The following is a 17,273-nucleotide window of genomic DNA, read 5'->3' as shown; positions in this document are numbered from 1 at the left end:
GGGTTTGGTGATGCCAGCAGGTCAATCTGTACCTGTGAGGCAAGTGCATCAGGAGTCTGATGTCGACTTCAGACTTCCAGATACCCCAAAATTGCTGCTGTGCCTTTGGCCAGACCCCAAAACTTGGGGCAAAGTTTACCAAGAAAGTAAATGGCCAAAGGTTAGGTATGTGGGAGACACACCCACAAACCACCTCTGGTTCAGCTATATATTTGGAGGCGTGGCCTCTCTGGTTCCTGATTGAACTGCTTAATGGCCATGATCCCAGAGACTCAGAAACAAATCTCAAAACCCAGCGACTTTTGGCAGAAATGGGTCTGGTCCCTGCAGTAGGTTACTGGTGCTGGGCCACCCCAGGTGGGAATAGGTTTCGTGCCTTGGCCTGTTCCCCCTGGCGGCCTAGTGTCCGCCATCCTCCAGAGGCCACTGTATAGTCAGGTTTGGGCCCACAGTGAGAAGACACGTGGGGCCTCACGGGATGGGGATGGAGCTGGTCCTTTCCTCCCCGTCCCAATGAGACCCCAAGTTGCCGCCCACGAATGACATCACTGACTCCCGATCAAGCTGCTTGATGGCTATGATCCCAGAGACTCAGAAACAAATCTCGAAACACAATGGCTTTTGGCAGAACTGCATCGGGACCCTGAAATAGGTTACTGTCGCCGGGCCACCCCAAGGGGGAAAGGGTACTATCCTCCACCTGCTCCCCCTTGGTGGCTCGGTGGTTGCCTTCCACCAGAGGCCATGGGACAGTCAGGTTTGGGCCCACAGTGACGAGACATGCAGGGCCTCATGGGATGGTTGTGGAGCCGGCCCTTTACTCTCCATCCCAACAAGACCCCGAGTCACCACCAATGAATGGCCTCTCTGGCTCCTAATCAAGCTGCTTAATGGCCATGATCCCAGAGACTCAGAAACAAATCTTGAAACCCAGCGGCTTTTGGTAGAAATGCATCCGGACCCTGCAGTGGTTACTGTTGCCGGGCCACTCCAGGGGGAAAAGGGTGCTGTCCCTCCACCTGCTCCCTCTTGGCGGGTCGGTGGCTGCTGGAGGCCATTGGACAGTTTTGGGCCCGTAGTGATGAGACACATGGGGCCACATGGCATTGGGCGGAGCTGGTCCTTTCCTCCCCATCCCAACGAGACTCCAAGTTGCCACCCACTAACGGCCTTTCTGACTCCTGATCAAGCTACTTAACGGGCATGATCCAAGAGACTCAGGAACAAATTTCAAAACCCAGGTTATGGCAGAAATCCCTCCAGATTTAATTGTTAAAATTTCGGAATTTCAAAATCTCACGGCCACTACTGCAGCCACGCGACATCATATGTTATTCATAACCAGCAATAGAAAACAAATTGTCTACTGTTGCCTTTTCAGCAGATCTGAGTGTTGGGATAAAATCCCAAATAATAATGGTGGGTCTGGTGTCAAAATATTGAATGTAATCAAAGTAGAGAGAGAGAGAGTAATGTGAAATCATCTGCCCCACAGGTAGGGGGAGGGTTTCGGATGGGGGTATAAAGGGGTTTTCGGGGGTGGAGAATGGGCACTGGTGAAGGTACGGGTGTTTCATTGTATGACCGAGACTTAAACCTGAAAGATTTGTAACTGCTCTCAGGGTGATCCAATAAATAAAATTATAAAAAATAGAAATGAAATTTTTCTGTTCACACACTTTCCGTAGATTCTGGACACTTTTATTTTTTGCTTTTTTGGATGCACAGGGGTTACTCCTAGCTCTGCACTCAGGAGTTACTCCTGGCGGTGCTCAGGGGACCATATGGGATGCTGGGAATTGAACTCAGGTCAGCCGCGTGCAAGGCAAACACCCTACCCACTGTGCTATCTCTCCAGCCCCGATTCTGGACATTTTTAAAAGTCAAAGTATTCAACTGCTTACAGTAATTTGGGGAGAGAAAATGGAAAAAAATTCAAAAGACAAAAGTTATTTTAGCACATTGTTTTTTTCAAAAATTATAAAAGATATGTTTAAATTAGTTGCGTTGGAAAGACAAGATGAGAACTATGTACACATTTAACCGTGTATTCTGTTTCAATTAAACTACTGTACGCTTCCTTATCAGATGTCTGCTATATTCAAAGGTTGAAATATTTGAGTGTTAATTCCATGTTCTATAAAAATTATATATCAATGAGCATTTCAACATAGGAATTATTATTAAATATCATATTTAAGTACAATTAACTTAGTACCTGGCATATGGAAAATATGTTTCACTAAAATACATATCACAGTGGGCAGGGTGTTTGCCTTGCATGCAGCTGACTCGGGTTCAATTCCTTTGCCCCTCTCAGAGAGTCCAGCAAGCTACCAACAGTATCCCACCCACATGGCAGAGCCTGGCAAGCTCCCTGTGGCGTATTCGATATGCCAAAAACAGTAACAACAAGTCTCACAATGGAGACGTTTTTTGGTGCCTGCTCAAGCAAATCGATGAACAATGAACAACGGGAGGACAGTGCTACAGTGTTACATATTTCATTTAAAGTCAAATCAAAAATTCTAACCCCCAAAACAATAAGCACAAAACAAATCAGCATTCAATTCCCATATTGGTCAGATATAGTACACGGTGCTAAATAACACTTGTCAGTAACAAGATCCAGGAGAGATATAAGATGTGTGAATATGTCATATTTTCACCATTTTTTATACGAAGGAAAATGTTTTAATTAAGAAAATAAAAGAACAAAGCAAATATCTATGTAACAATATAGATGATCATCAAACACAGTTTGTGCTATTTTCAACAAACACAGTCAGTGCTATTTCCAGCAAGATTAAAAACGTCTGCACAGAATACAAAGATGTAAAGAACTACGGCTGTAACTTAGTGCTGTGCAGGAGTGAGACCCCAGGTGTGCTGCCAGGCACCACAAAATCTACATGTAAAAAGCTAGCAAAAGATATAAATTAAAAATAATTTAAAAATGAAAAAGATGCTTTCTTCTACTTCTAATAATAGCAGGTTACATTAATTTGAACCAAAGTTATGAAAACATTTAAAATTGCTAGCCAGGGAGCACTGGGGTGTCTTTGAAGTGATAAAGGATTTGTCTTGCATATGCAAAGCCCTAGGGCCCCCTGGACACCACCTGGAATTGAACCAGTGGTCCCAGAGTGACTACTGTAGGGATCCCTGAACACCCCTAGATTTCTTAACATCAAAAATAAGTATATCAGTCTGAAAAATACTGCTTCTTTTAAAATTAAAAAAAGCTAATATGATAATATCCAGATGTAAAAATCCTAAAGTAAGTTTATTACATAAATCCAGCACTCAAGGTTGCTTTTGATTTTACAACATTTGTCAGTTCAGAAGAACCTGACAGGAGAAAGAACTGTGGCTGAGGTGACACTGAAAAAAGAATACTTAAAAGAGAGTTTACAAACCACACTCAAGGATAAAGAAATTGCAGCATAAATACATAATAGAACATTATTCAGTAAAAAGAAAAGATGAAATCTTTCATGTTACTTCAACTTGGGTGGAACCAGAAGTGATGTGTTAAATAAGTAAAAAAAAAAAAAGACAAATACTGGATTACATCATCCCTATATAGAATATAAAAAACAAAACAAGGTGATAGGCAATGGTTTATGAAAATAAACCCCAAAATTGCCAACAGAACTGAGCTTGTCACTGAGCTTGTCAAGCAAGGGGTGGAGCTGGATGGGAAAGGTGTGGCAGATGATAACCCACCTAGGGATATGGTGTAGCAATATTAGTACTAGTACTGTGGCGGTAGATATGATACAGTTAACACTATAAGCCTAAAACAGAAGTATTAATACTATATAAAACCTATTATCTCAATTAAAATTAATAGCAAAGTTTTATTCAAGATCCATTCAAAACCTTGTAGTCTACAAGTAAACTTATATGACATGAATTTAGAACTGACAACGCCTAGGCACCTTTCAGAAATATACAAAACCCTCTCTGATGAATCATAATGGGCAATATACTATTACTAGAAGTTTAACATCAAATGACCAGCACTTATCAAGCATATGACCATTGTATAGAACTATGTTTTCTTGAGAAGTAATTTTCCCCTGTTTTCTTGAAGTAATTTTTCTTGGTAGAACTGTTCAACAAAATAGGGTACGTCGCCAGTTCAAAAGCAAACATTTCTCCTTTCTTATACCTAAAGTATTGCTTCACATATCCCTAATGTCTTTTGGAACTTTGTAGAAGAATCTATAATTCCCAGTGTTGTACTAAGTTTTGATCTTTTTGTAACTGCTAATGAATCACTTACAAAAAATTCACCCCAAATTCTTAAAACTTTCCTTGAATCCTGAGATTTTTTTCTTTCACAATGCTAGTATGCTATCTCCATACATACACTAATGCAATCCTTCTCATAAAACAGCAACCTAAAAGCATTATTTAACATGAATTAATTTTTTGAACTCTACATAACTTACTTTTTCAGCTCTATTTATATACTCTATTTTCTGCAAGAAAGTAATTCTTTTTTTCCTTTGTTCTATCTATGTTTTGAACATTAAAATAAAACCAATTGTATAGTTTTTCAGGTATCTCATTTTAAGTGAGATGCAGATACACAAATCATTTTTTTTCAGGCATGCTGTAAATCTAATTTTATTGAACACACAGCAATCTAACCCTCAAGCTCTTTTATTTCCATCAGCTTTTCTAGGGTTCTTAGTTTTGAAATTATATGGCTGCCTTATAGGTTTAGTTAGAGTTGCTCACCTTGCATCATTCTGATTGAAATGGAATGTTTTATCTTTCCAGATCTACCTGTATATCTGAAAGGTATCTTTCTGGTTCATGAGGACAGAACACAGACTAATCTAGAACCTTATGCCAGATTACCTGACTTTTCCTTTGGTATATTTACAAGATAGTGAGAAACTGGTATATTAAAAATTCAAACTATCATACCTTGTAGAAGTAGTTAAAAACAAACTACTGAAAAATACCAATCAAAAAACCAAAGTTTTAAGGAACCACGAAATTCTTATCACAAGCCACTTGGAAAGATACAAATCTAAATGACATCATGATAGCACATGTCAACCTTTACTGTAGTAAAGGAATTCAGGATTTCAAGGTACAAATCAAAAGTCCCTCTAACAAAGGACTGCATATATTACAAAATAAAAATTCTTAAAAATTGATACCTGAAACAGTTCAAGCAATTGTTTTTTTAACCAGTTATTTATTTTGAAAATACTAATTCTGCTATTTGGGTTGGAGGGACAGCAGAGCAGGTAAAGCCTTAGCCTTGAACACAACTGACCCCTGTTTGTCCCCCAACTACCACACATGGTCCTTTGGGCCCCAACAGGTGTGATCTCTGAGATAAGCCAGAAGTAAGCCCTAACCACAGCTGGATGTAGTTCGAAAAAAAAACAAACAATAAAAAATAAAATTCAATTTCACTCTAATTTTGCCTTTTTTGCATCTTCAAACTGTTTTGAGGCAATACCCTATTCATTGTAGGATGTTAAACAGCACCCCAAGATTCGATTCATTAGTTGTCAGTGGAATCTCCCAAATTGACATTAAAAATGTTTCCAGACATTGTCAATTCCACTGAGAGGCAAACAGAACTTACTTCAGAACCACTCTACATAGTCTAAATCTATGCATCACAGAAAAGATCTGGAATTTATAGCAATCTGTGTATTACCTTCCAAAGCTATTATCAGGCATCCAGGCACTTATAATAAGTTCAGTTATTTTTATTTTCTAATATAGTTTATAATAAGTTCAGTTATTTTTATTTGCCAAGCACAAGATCATTATTATTAATGAAGTGATAAAAATTTTAAACAATCTGATTCATCTTTGATTACTAATATTTAAACAGATGCATGGTAAAATATATGCTTGTCTCTCTACAAACAAGACACTATTACATATATAAAAATTTAAGAAGTCGTAGGAAAATGCAAATATTATGACATATCACTTTAGAATTCTTAACATTTGTGTAAAATTATTTAGTAAGACATACAAAGAAAATACTAAGAGGCTTACTACTAAAGTTCAGTCGTACTTTACTGACCAAAGTATTTCACTGGGTGACAAAATAGTTAATACTCCTCCTTTCCCTCTTATTTCAAATTTTTTAGGTTTTATTGGTTTGGGGGCCTGACCCAGCATGCTCAGGGTCTACATCTGGCTCTGTGCTTAGGAGTGATGTCTGGCAGTGTTCAGAGGACCATATGTGGTACTTGGAACAGAAATGGAGTTGACTGCATACAAGGCAAAAGCCTAACCCTACTATACTATTTTTCCAGCCCTTATTTTAAATTCTTAAGACATCCCTCTATAGCTAAAAGTTTAAAGACCTTTATAAGCCCTTATTTTGGTTATCTCATACTACTGGAACCATAAATTTATAATCTATCTTTATTCATCAAACATATGCCACCTAAATGCAATTGTTCATTATTTTTTAAAAAAACATGATATAAAATATTTACTAGGCTGATTCCTCCGCCCCTCTCGGAGAGCCCGGCAAGCTACCAAGAGTATCTCGCCCACACGGGAGAGCCTGGCAAGCTACCCGTGATGTATTCGATATGCCAAACACAGTAACAACAAAGTCTCCAATGAAGATGTTACTGGGCCTGCTTGAGCAAATCGATGAACAACGGGAGGACAGTGACAGTGACTAGGCTGATAATAAAAAAAAAACACCTTCATTTCTGAGCAGATAGTAAGACCCTTACCTACAAGCAACATTTGGATCAGCATTTCTGGAAAGTAGTAGTTCTACACACTTCAAGATCTGTTCTTCTGAGCCACGAGCAGAACATGCAGTTATCAAAATTGTTTGCTTATCTGTAATAAATGAAAAATCAGGGGGAAACTTACATATAAGGAAATGTGTTTGAATCTTTTGTTAACCATTTGAAAAGACTCTATTTATTGCCCTCTGAAACTTTCAAATTCATTACAAAATCTCTTGCTCTTAGTAGCTAACTTTATAAATTCCATTCACAAGAGCAGGGTGGGGGAGAGGTCAGAGATAAATTTGTCTTAATCTTCAAGGTATGTCTGCAATTTATTGCTTAACTTTATTTCACATTTACATTTTATCAAGAGAACAGCATAGTGATTAAAAGTATGAACTTTATGGAGATATTGTTGGAAGATGAAGTTTGGTTGGTTGAAAATTTCCATTACTTCTGAATTCACAGTTGAAAAACTGATGGATATTCTCTCATTTTGCCCTTGCACAGCTTACTCATTTGACAACTCAATGAAATATTATTCTCTAAACACCTTACTGAAAATGATCTAAATGCCACATGTATTTACTTTTGAATCTTTTCTATTTGATCTCCCTAAGCTTACCCCACTTTCTTAAAATTGTTCCTTAGCTCCTATGGCACTATGGAAATCATGGTAGATTAAACAAAAAGACTTCAAGTTAAAACTGAGGGATTCAAAGTATGTCATGAAATCCTGTTTTACATTAGTGATACAAATTTAATATTGACAAAGTATATGATAAAGATTCTAATCTCAAATCTGCCACTGATAAACTATGACTCCCCTGATATCTTAACAACTCAGCAGCTCTAACACAGATCGGAGGCAACTACTTGTCTTCTTTACCCAATGGGGCTATTGTAGGATACATAAACCCTTTATAAAAATACACTATGAAAAAATGTTTTTAAATTATAAAATTACTTTGATTGAAAACTGGTGTTTTCCAATTGTAAGGTGTTCCTCTGATTTCAAGCAGCAGTGACAAAAAACTACCAAGCACTATTTTAAGTAGAATATTTCAGATACAGTCAAAAACCTCATTCCAAAGTATGGCTTTAATTGGGTGATATTTTAAAACAATGTAGTAAGAAGAGAGTTTTATAGAGATAGATTAAAAATAAAACTTAATAACATAGGAATTTACATAAAATATAAAACTGAAAAAACAAATAGATGTCTTTACAATACAAAGATAAAAAATTACTGTGAAAACCCTAAGAAAAACGATACCTGAATTATGAAATTAATACTGTTATGTTAAAAATAATCAATAATTCAATAGAAAAAAGTATTTTCACAAATATTATTCTTCCTAAGTACTCAGAGCACATACAATCGAGAAGATATCATTAATTAAAGGCAGAAATAATATGAATTTTAAAATGTTTTAAATAACTCAAATGGTTGTTTCAGAATTGAGTTTTATATTTCAAAGATTGATATTTCCAGTAATTTTCCACAAATTACTAGGTTTTTAATGTTTTCTATGTATTTTTCTTCAAATCCACCAAATCTAACTAGCAGAGAAATTAAAGTTTATGAATGTAAACTTAATATTTACTTATTTCACTGCAATGCAACGGATAGGAACAAAGGCTTCACACATACAAGACAGATGTCTTTCCAATTAGCCGTATCCTTCACCCAAAGCTATACAGTTACATATGCAGTAACAAAAAGATTTTAAATGAATGCTACTTCATTGGAAAGAGGTTTAAATAACTCGATTTTCTTATACTCAGAGCCTAGCAAGCTCCCCGTGACGTATTCAATATGCCAAACACAGTAACAACAAAGTCTCCAATGGAGACGTTACTGGGCCCGCTCGAGCAAATCGCTCGAGCAAATAACACAAGTATGGGAAGAGTTTACTTGGGGGGCCTAGAGCTGGCTGTGCTCAGGGATGGCTCTTGGTGAGGGTCCAAGGATCATATGCAGTACCAGGGACCAAACTGGGGTAGACTGCGTGCAAGGCAAGTTCTTTATTCCCATACTATCTCTCTGGTCCAGGGAAGATTTTTTAGAGTGAGGGAAATTGATATTTTTGTTTTTTCTTTATGTTTAGTTGCTCAGAAATCAATAAAATTACACTAAACACAGCCGGTTTTATACCTCAAACATCTTTTTAATTTAATAACAAAATTTATTTAAAAGTGAATACATGAAAGCAGAGCATGGAAATAATATATTATTATCTCTAAAGAGAATGAGGCTTCTAATCAGAGAAATATGTAAAGTAATTTTTCATGTATGTTACTGGAAAAAAAAAAACTTACCCTTACTGAAGCTTGCGTTAGCACCTCTATCCAAAAGAACCCGAACCATTTCTACGTTGGAAACACTAGCAGCATACATAAGGGGGGTCCATCCATATCGAAAGCTAGACTCTACACTTATGCCTGTCAACATAAAAATAAGCTTTTAAGTATCCTCTACCACAAATAATCACAGTTACCTTGATATGCATAAAGTAGTCTGCATAGTGACAGCATTGTGTTCTCAATAGTACAAGGAAATTTCTTGGTAATAAAGTCCTCTGAAAAATCAAGAAGTTAGATCTTTACTTTAAAGAAATTAGCTCACTGTCCCCACATTGTGAGGTATAGCCCCAGAGGTACGTTCCCCACGCAGTCAGGTGCAGCCATGGAGGCACCAGTGCATTTCCGGGGTAGCCTCAGTGGTCCACAGCAGTGCAAGACCAATACCACTGTCCCTGGGCTCTAGCACTGAGCTCCCTAAACTCGTTAGCTGAGTAACACTGAAAGTGCCCTGGGAATCTCTGAGTACTAATTGGAAATACCCACCACCCCCCAAATAATTAACTGATTTCAATTTCATAAGTAGTCTCCTTCAAGAGACTCGAGCTGATGAATGTTTTATCAGATACTACATGAAATAGACTGTACTGGAAAATATTTTTTCTGTTATTTTTTCTCTATGGGAGCTGGAAAAGAGTTTCAAAGGGATCTTTTTAATTAGGTATTATCAGAGTGCTGCATCATAGCAAACACCATCTATATTACTAAGACTCCCTGAATTTCCTTCCAACGCAAAACTCATTCACAGGTGACTGTGAAACATGAGGCTACAATGTTATATTAGGGTAAGATTACAAAAATTCTGTTAAGAAATATAGTGCATACTTTGGGATGCAGAAGTTACCTTTATATTTATATTAAAAAGACAACCCAGGTACCAGTTTTGAGAGTCAGACAGAAGGCAGGGAGACCAACTATGAAGTTAGAAGTCAATGCTAGGGGTTGGAGTGATAGCACAGCGGGTAGGGTGTTTGCCTTGCACGCCACCAGACGCGGGTTCAATTCCCAGCGTACCATGTGATCCCCTGAGCACAGACAGGAGTAATTCCTGAGTGCATGAGTGCATGAACCAGGAGTAACCCCTGTGCATCGCTGGGTGTGACCCAAAAAGAAAAAAAAAAAGTCAATGCTGAAGTTAGATCCAGGGGAGCAAAAAAAGAAAAGAAAAGGGAAGGGGAGATATGAAACTGAAGACAGGAAAAGGGAAGTGGACATGGGGGTGGTAAGAAATACAAAAGTATATTTTATTTTTTAATTTTTGTTCTTTAGGACACACCCAGCGATGCTCAGTTTACTCCTGGCTCTGCAATCACGAATCACTGGCAGGCTCAGGAAAACATAAGGGATATTGGGGATCAAACTCAGGTTGGCTGCATGCAAGGCAAGCATCCTATTCACTGAACATTTCTCAGGCCCCCGAAAGGACATTTTAAAGGTAAGAGTATCAGTTTGCTCTTTCAAGTCAGTTTGTTCTCTCTTAAAAGGCTAAAAGGCATATGAGAAAATGCTCTACATCATTAATCATCAGGGAGATAAAGATCAAAACAACAATGAGATATCATTTCACACCACAGGGACAGGCCCACATCCAAAAGACCAAAAGCAACTGGTGCTGCCGAGGATGTGGCAAGAAAGGGACCCTCCTTCACTGCTGGTGGGAATGCCGACTGGTACAACCCTTTTGGAAAACAGTATGGACGATTCTCAAAAAATTAGAAATTGAGCTCCCATTTGACCCAGCAATAGCACTCCTGGAAATATATCCCAGAGAGGCAAAAAAGTATAGTCGAAGTGACATCCGCAATTGTTTGTTCATTGCAGCACTCTTTACAATAGTCAGAATCTGGAAAAAACCTGAGTGCCCGAGAACAGATGGCTGGTTAAAGAAACTTTGGTACATTTACACGATGGAGTACTATGTAGCTGTTAGAAAAGATGAAGTCATGAAATTTACATACTAGTGGTACTACATAGAAAGTATCATGTTAAGTGAAATGAGTCAGAAAGAGAGGGATAGACACAGAAAGATTGCATTCATCTGAGGAAGATAAATAACAAAATGGGAGACTAACACCCAGGAGTAGCTGAGATTAATACCAGGAATTTTGCTCCGTGGCTTGGAGGCCAGCCACATGTGCTACGGGAAGGGAAAGCTCAGATAGAGAAGGGAGCACCAAATAAAGGGTATTGGGAGGATCCTCTCAGGATGGGAGAAGCATGCTGAAAGTAGACTATAGACCAAACATAACTGCCACTCAATGCCTCTCTTGCAAACCACAGGACCCAAAAGGAGAGAGAGAGAACAAGGGGAAATGCCCTGCCACAGAGGCAGGGTGGGATGTGGGGTATAGGGGGTGGGAGTGATGCTGGGACCTGTGGTGGTGGAGAATGGGTGCTGGTGGAGGGATGGGTACTTGATCATTGTATGACTGAAACCCAAGCACAAAAATTTGTAAGTCTATAACTGTACCTCATGGTGTTTCACTAATAAAAAAATTTTTTTTAAAAAGTGCATTCCTCTTTTTCTCTCTCATGTCTAAGTAAATTTCCGAGAAAAACTATCTTGCTTCACTAACAAAAGGCAAGATTTTAAAACTTAAAAAAATACTTAGAAGACAAGCCGTGATATAAAAGAAGTCAAAAATGGCTATTAGGGATCGAGACATTCAGGGATCGAGAGCATGTTGTATATGCAGCAGCTCTGGATTGATCCCCAAGACTGCAGGTTTCTGACCACCATCAGGAAAGAATCTCCAAGTCAGAAGTAGCCCACAATCCCTACTGAATGTGACCCACAAACAAAAAATGTCTATCAGGTTCTGATTTGGAAAAAGGAATAACAAATCATGAGCTATAAGAAGAAGATTAATAAGAGGACTTACCTGTTGTGAAAAGTAGGATGAAAGATTTTGCTTTGATTTGGGGCCACACCTAGTTACTCAGGACTCTTGCAGATCTCAGAGGACACATGCAGAGCTAGGAATTTAACTAGGGTCAGCTGCATTAAAGGTCTGCCATACCATCTCTCGAGATCCTTTCATTTATTTGTTTATTCTGGTTTTGGGGTCACACCTGGCAGTACTCAGGACTTACTCCTGGCACTATGCTCAGGGATCACTCCTGGTAGGGCTCAGGGGACCAGAGAATGCTGGGGATTGAACCTGGGTCAATCACATGCAATGTAAGGGCCCAGTTTGCTATACTCTCTGGCCCTGGAATAAGGTTTTTAATAGTCAGAACAAGATGGGAAAGAATAAATAAAATTTGCTAAATTCTTAAATTATTAATGGTACAAATTCTTGTAGTCATCTGATTTTTACCTAACAACACTGGTCATATTAAAAAAGAAAATTATGGCTGAACTGCTCAGGGCAGAGCACAAAAGATGTCACAGAAAACAAGGAAGCAGTAAACAACAACAGTACATTTATATAAGGTATTTTTATTTTATGAAAAGAACAAAAATTTAAGGATAAATCTCTTCAACAAATAAATATTTTCTAGTGAATGTTAATAACGGAAAGAGGAAAGACCATTTCCATGCTTCAAAGAAGGAAAACATGTATGTGCAAACCACTGAATTATAGGTCTGATTTCAACACCTTATAATTTGCAGATTTTAAAATCTCTGACTATAAAGGATTCCATTTAGTTGCTAAATCTTAACTGATGATAATGGATATACAGGGCATGTTAATTTCTGGGAAAAGACAATAGAAACTTCTTGATAATTACTGGAAAAAGACAACATAAGACCATTTACTCCACACTTATACTGCTGACCCAATCTTGTCTGAAAATTTTTCCATTTTATTTTTCGTGGTTTCAGGGCACAACCTGGAGATGTTTGTACTCTTGATGGTGTTTGGGGTCCACCTGGTGCTTGTGCTCAAACAAACATAAGCTGCTGTATGCAGGCAAGCATCTTAACCTTTGTACTACTTCTCTGACCCCAACATTTCCTTTTTAACATATTCCAACTGAAAACATGAATGAGATCAGAGAAAAAATCATTATCTTCTCATTTTTTCCTTATTATTAGTGTTCAAATTGTGATGACAAAGGTAGACAGGAAAATGTGAAATAAAGATAATCTAATTTGGCATTTCAGTATAAATATTCTTAATAATTTAACACTCAAAAGTACTCTTAAAGTGTTAAATAATGAAATTTGGAAGAAAACCCAAGAGAACCTATAAACTACCTGTGCAAGTAAGGACAAAGGAAACTTTCTACTTATACTTCGTATTCATTAGACTTCTGAAGAACTTAAGTTTTTCTCTTTTAATTAAAAGAATTGTATTGTTTCCAAAATGACCTGCTTTCTACTAAACCAAGTAGCATCTTGCCTGTAAACAGAAAAACATTTGCTACACCTGGATGCATTGAGCGTGCCTGCTTTAGTACTTAGAAGTAGAGAGTCAATGCTTGCTGGGCCTCTGGATCATTTCAGTCAAACAACAACCCTCATTTCTATTTCAACATAATTAAAGATATATTTAATTCGATCCAAATACAGGACCCACAAGAGCACTTACCCATCCATGAGCAGTAGTCGCTCAAAATGTTAAAAGGATTATTAAGTTGCTAGGACATGTCGGAAGGAGGAGGACGAATTGATAGAAGGCCACTGGGGCTGTTTTCCATATTTGAGAGGAAAAACTAGAGCAGAAATAACTACAGAAAGGATCTGTCACTTTAAAAGAACTACAAGGTGGGAAGACAGGTAGGATCTGCACCTTCCAAGAACTTTACGGCAAAAAGACACTTGGTAAACTTCTTGAACTGCTATGAGAAAAGAGACCCAAACTGTTTAAAAGCCCAGAACCCCCATGAAATCAGACACTACTTGGAGCCTGGAAGATGGGCTTTATGGCTTACCAGAATCTAGGAGCTCCTGGACCAATGAAATATCTCCCGTGGTCAAGGCTTTCTTAAATGTTTCATTCTTTTCTTCGGTGGGTAATGGGCCTTTTAATTTCTACAAAAGAAAGGTGGGGGAGGAGCCTGGGATCATCCTGGTTATCTTCAATTCAAGGAAACAAGGACGTTTCCTGTTAAGACTATGATTGAAGCCCAATCATTATTATATAAACTTGGGGAGAAGGAGGTGATGCAAGGTTTCTAAGCAGGTAGGGGATGGAGAGTGATGTACCAAACCCAAGGTCAAAGTGCTACCAAATAAAAAGGTCTAAAGTAGCGCCTTTGAAGCTGGAGTCTATTGGGGGCGTGGGGGGGGGGAGGCTGCCACCCTGGGGTGTTCAGGACTTACTCCTGGCAGTGATCAGATCACGTGAAGAGCCTGGGTCAGTCCCATGCAAGGTGAGCGCTTTCTAAGCGCTAACGGGTGGCAGCAACCTGGTGGTCACTGGCCAAAGGGATTAGGTCACGGGGACATGAGATCGGCAATGCCTGAAACACTATTATAAACAAAAACGCTTTATAAATCATGATGTCTTAAGTAAAAAAATATAATAATAATTAAGGGGGCTGGTGCGATAGCACAGCGGGTAGCAGCGGGTAGGGCATTTGTCTTGCTCACGGCTGACCCGGCTTCGATTCCCAGCATCCCATATGGTCCCCCGAGCACCGCCAGGAGTAATTCCTGAGTGCATGAGCCAGGAGTAACCCCTGTGCAGTGCCAGATGTGATCCAAAAAGCAAAAGAAAAAAATTAATTAAAAAAATAATAATCAAGCGCATTCATGGAAAGAGCAGAAGAAGGAAGAATCCAATTCAACTACGCGTCTCGGCGTCCCAAAGGCTCTACCGGAAGTGGTGGTGGGGGGGCGGATGTTCAGGGAAACTGAGAGAGGCCCCTATGGGTGTGGTGAAGGTGAGTAACCTGTGCTGAGCGATCCAGATACCCGATCTCCCAGCCGTCATCCTCGCTCTCGCTGCTCTCGCCTCCTCCGGCCACAGCCAGACCACGAACCGCATTCACCGCCATGGTCACTCGCTCGCGGCCGCCCCGCGCCTCACTGCGCATGCGTGTCCCGGCTGCGCCTGCGCGATAGGGCCTGGGCTCGGGCTGCGCGGGAAGAGCGGCTTTAGAGGAGGCTCGACGCACGCGTGTGGTGCTGGGGCTGTGGGGCCTGAGGCGCAGGCGCAGTGCAACAGCCCCCTCCCCCCCCCCCCCCCCCCCCCGCCCTCCCACCTCTACGGCGTCCCCCTAGCGCTTACGCACAGCTGATGGGCCCTGTGGGTGTGAGGGAGCTTGTTCAGGCGGCCTTGACTGACTCACGCGTCCACCAAGACTGCAGATTGGTGCTTCGAATTCTTTCCTCAGGGATTTACCCCTTGTTCGTTCTTTGTACCGTCTTTGCTCGGTCCCACGAATGAAGGCAGCAGTGTAGGGACTCCATGCTGGGTCACAGAAAGATTTCGCCCTGAAGCGACCTCCCTGACGTACCTATTTGCTAAGCTTGTAGGAGAGGGGCTGGAGAGATAGCACAGCGGGTAGGGCGTTTGCCTTGCACGCAGCCAACCCAGGTTCAATTCCCAGCATCCCATTTGGTCCCTTGAGCACTGCCAGGAGTAACTCCTAAAAAAAATAAAAATAAAATAAACTTGTAGGAGAGAAAGATACAGCTCTATGGGACCCAAATCTTCAATGCTAGAAGCAATGGGAGTGGGGTCCCCAAGTACGGACCCCAAGAACAACTCCTTCATATTTCAGGGGCTCTCAGCTCTCCTCTGAAGAGACTACAGCTTCTCCCCTGGCAAACTCTAGATCACGTAGGTGCCCTACATGAGGGAGAATGGTTCGAAAGAGTTGGGGTGGATGATTAATACGTCCCCCAAAACAGGTATAGATCTCCCTAACCCAGTTTCAGTGGTTTGTGAACCTCCCTGGTTCTCTGAAAATACCTTATTCCTTTAAGTAATTTAGAGAGAGAGCCCACACTCACAGATCTATTTCTGCGGCAGTGTGCTGTTAGCAGTCAATCTCTTACCCTGCCTACGTAATCAGTTAAGCTTTTTTGAAGATAGGTATGTGTTTTATGCGGGGTGGGAACTCTATGAGGGGTATATAAAGGGCTCTGTGCTGTGAGGTTTCAAGCATCCATCTGTGGGTGGTCTTGGCAGGTATTTCCATATGAGGCTAGAACTTCCTGAACTAAAGCAATGTAGGATAAAGGACTATTTCTGCAAACAAGTCTGGGCAAAAGCAGCCCAAACTCTTCTCTCTCTCTCTCTCTCTCTCTCTCTCTCTCTCTCTCTCTCTCTCTCTCTCTCTCTCTCTCGTGCTTTACAAAGTTATTGGTAGTTGAGTTTCAGGGTGTCAGGTATAATATTTCAACACCCACCCCACCGTCAGTGTCAACTTCCCTCAACCAGTGTTCCCATATTCCCTCCCAACCCTAATCCCCACCCTATCCCTGCCTGTGAACTTGATAGCGCATTACAAACTTTTGTGGTTACAGCTTAGCTCCCGTGTTTTCAGTTTTGCTGAGTCTGTATTTTAAATATATGACTAGACCATTTACCCATATCACCAGTTAATTGACGCCCTAATACCTATTCACCCATTACTTTCAGTTCTCTTCTCCACCCCCCTTATTCCTCCACTTGATTTCTTTTCTTCTCTGTCCTTCTCCTCTCTAAACATTGAGGTCAAGGGTAATCTAGATACCCCCAAACTCTTTTTACTGACTTTTCTGCATCTAACTTTTAGATGAAATGTTGATTGCATTTTGATTATCTTTGCTGTCATGAAAAAGCAAATTCACCAAGGAGCGAGCACATGGATGTGCTGCAAGATGGTTTAAAAGGACAACAGCTGTAGGCTAGTCTTTGAAATCTTTTACAATACTTTTTTAAAGGAATATTTGAGGTAAAAAATTGAAATGAGGGAGGCCAGAATGATAGTACAGAGGTTAAGACACTTGGCTTGCATGCAGCTTACCCTGGTTGTACCCTTGACAGCACTTATGGTACTCTAAGCATTTATAGGAGTTATCCCTGAGAGTCAGGAGTAAGCTCTGAATACTTTTGAGTATCACCCAGAAACAAAACAAACAAAAACTTAACATTGGGGTGAGAGTATAGTAGGCAAGTCACTTGACTTGCATGATGCCAACCCAGTTTGATTTCTGGCACCCCATATGATCCCTAAACCCCTCAGGAGTGATCCCTAAGTGTAGATCCAGGAGTGAATCCT

General features: G+C 40.0%; 1 protein-coding gene across 2 annotated transcripts in view; it reads right to left on the bottom strand.

Moving 5' to 3' along the window:
- Nucleotides 1-15,072, bottom strand: part of ASZ1 (ankyrin repeat, SAM and basic leucine zipper domain containing 1) — a 53,819-nt gene extending 38,747 nt beyond the window's left edge. For both annotated transcript variants that reach the window (XM_056118609.1, XM_056118610.1), the window contains exons 1-4: nt 14,955-15,072; nt 13,992-14,091; nt 9,069-9,191; nt 6,744-6,855 (exon numbers count right to left, since the gene is read on the bottom strand). In XM_056118609.1, the coding sequence (XP_055974584.1) occupies nt 6,744-6,855; nt 9,069-9,191; nt 13,992-14,091; nt 14,955-15,059 (440 nt within the window). In that variant the 5' untranslated portion in view covers nt 15,060-15,072. The remainder of the gene's footprint in view (nt 1-6,743; nt 6,856-9,068; nt 9,192-13,991; nt 14,092-14,954) is intronic.
- Nucleotides 15,073-17,273: the final 2,201 nt, after the last annotated feature.

This window comes from Sorex fumeus, unplaced genomic scaffold, assembly GCF_029834395.1.
Source record: "Sorex fumeus unplaced genomic scaffold, SorFum_2.1 ptg000037l, whole genome shotgun sequence".
Lineage (NCBI taxonomy): Eukaryota > Metazoa > Chordata > Mammalia > Eulipotyphla > Soricidae > Sorex > Sorex fumeus.
Note: the sequence above shows the minus strand (reverse complement) of the source record. Positions and strands in the feature narration are given on the sequence as shown.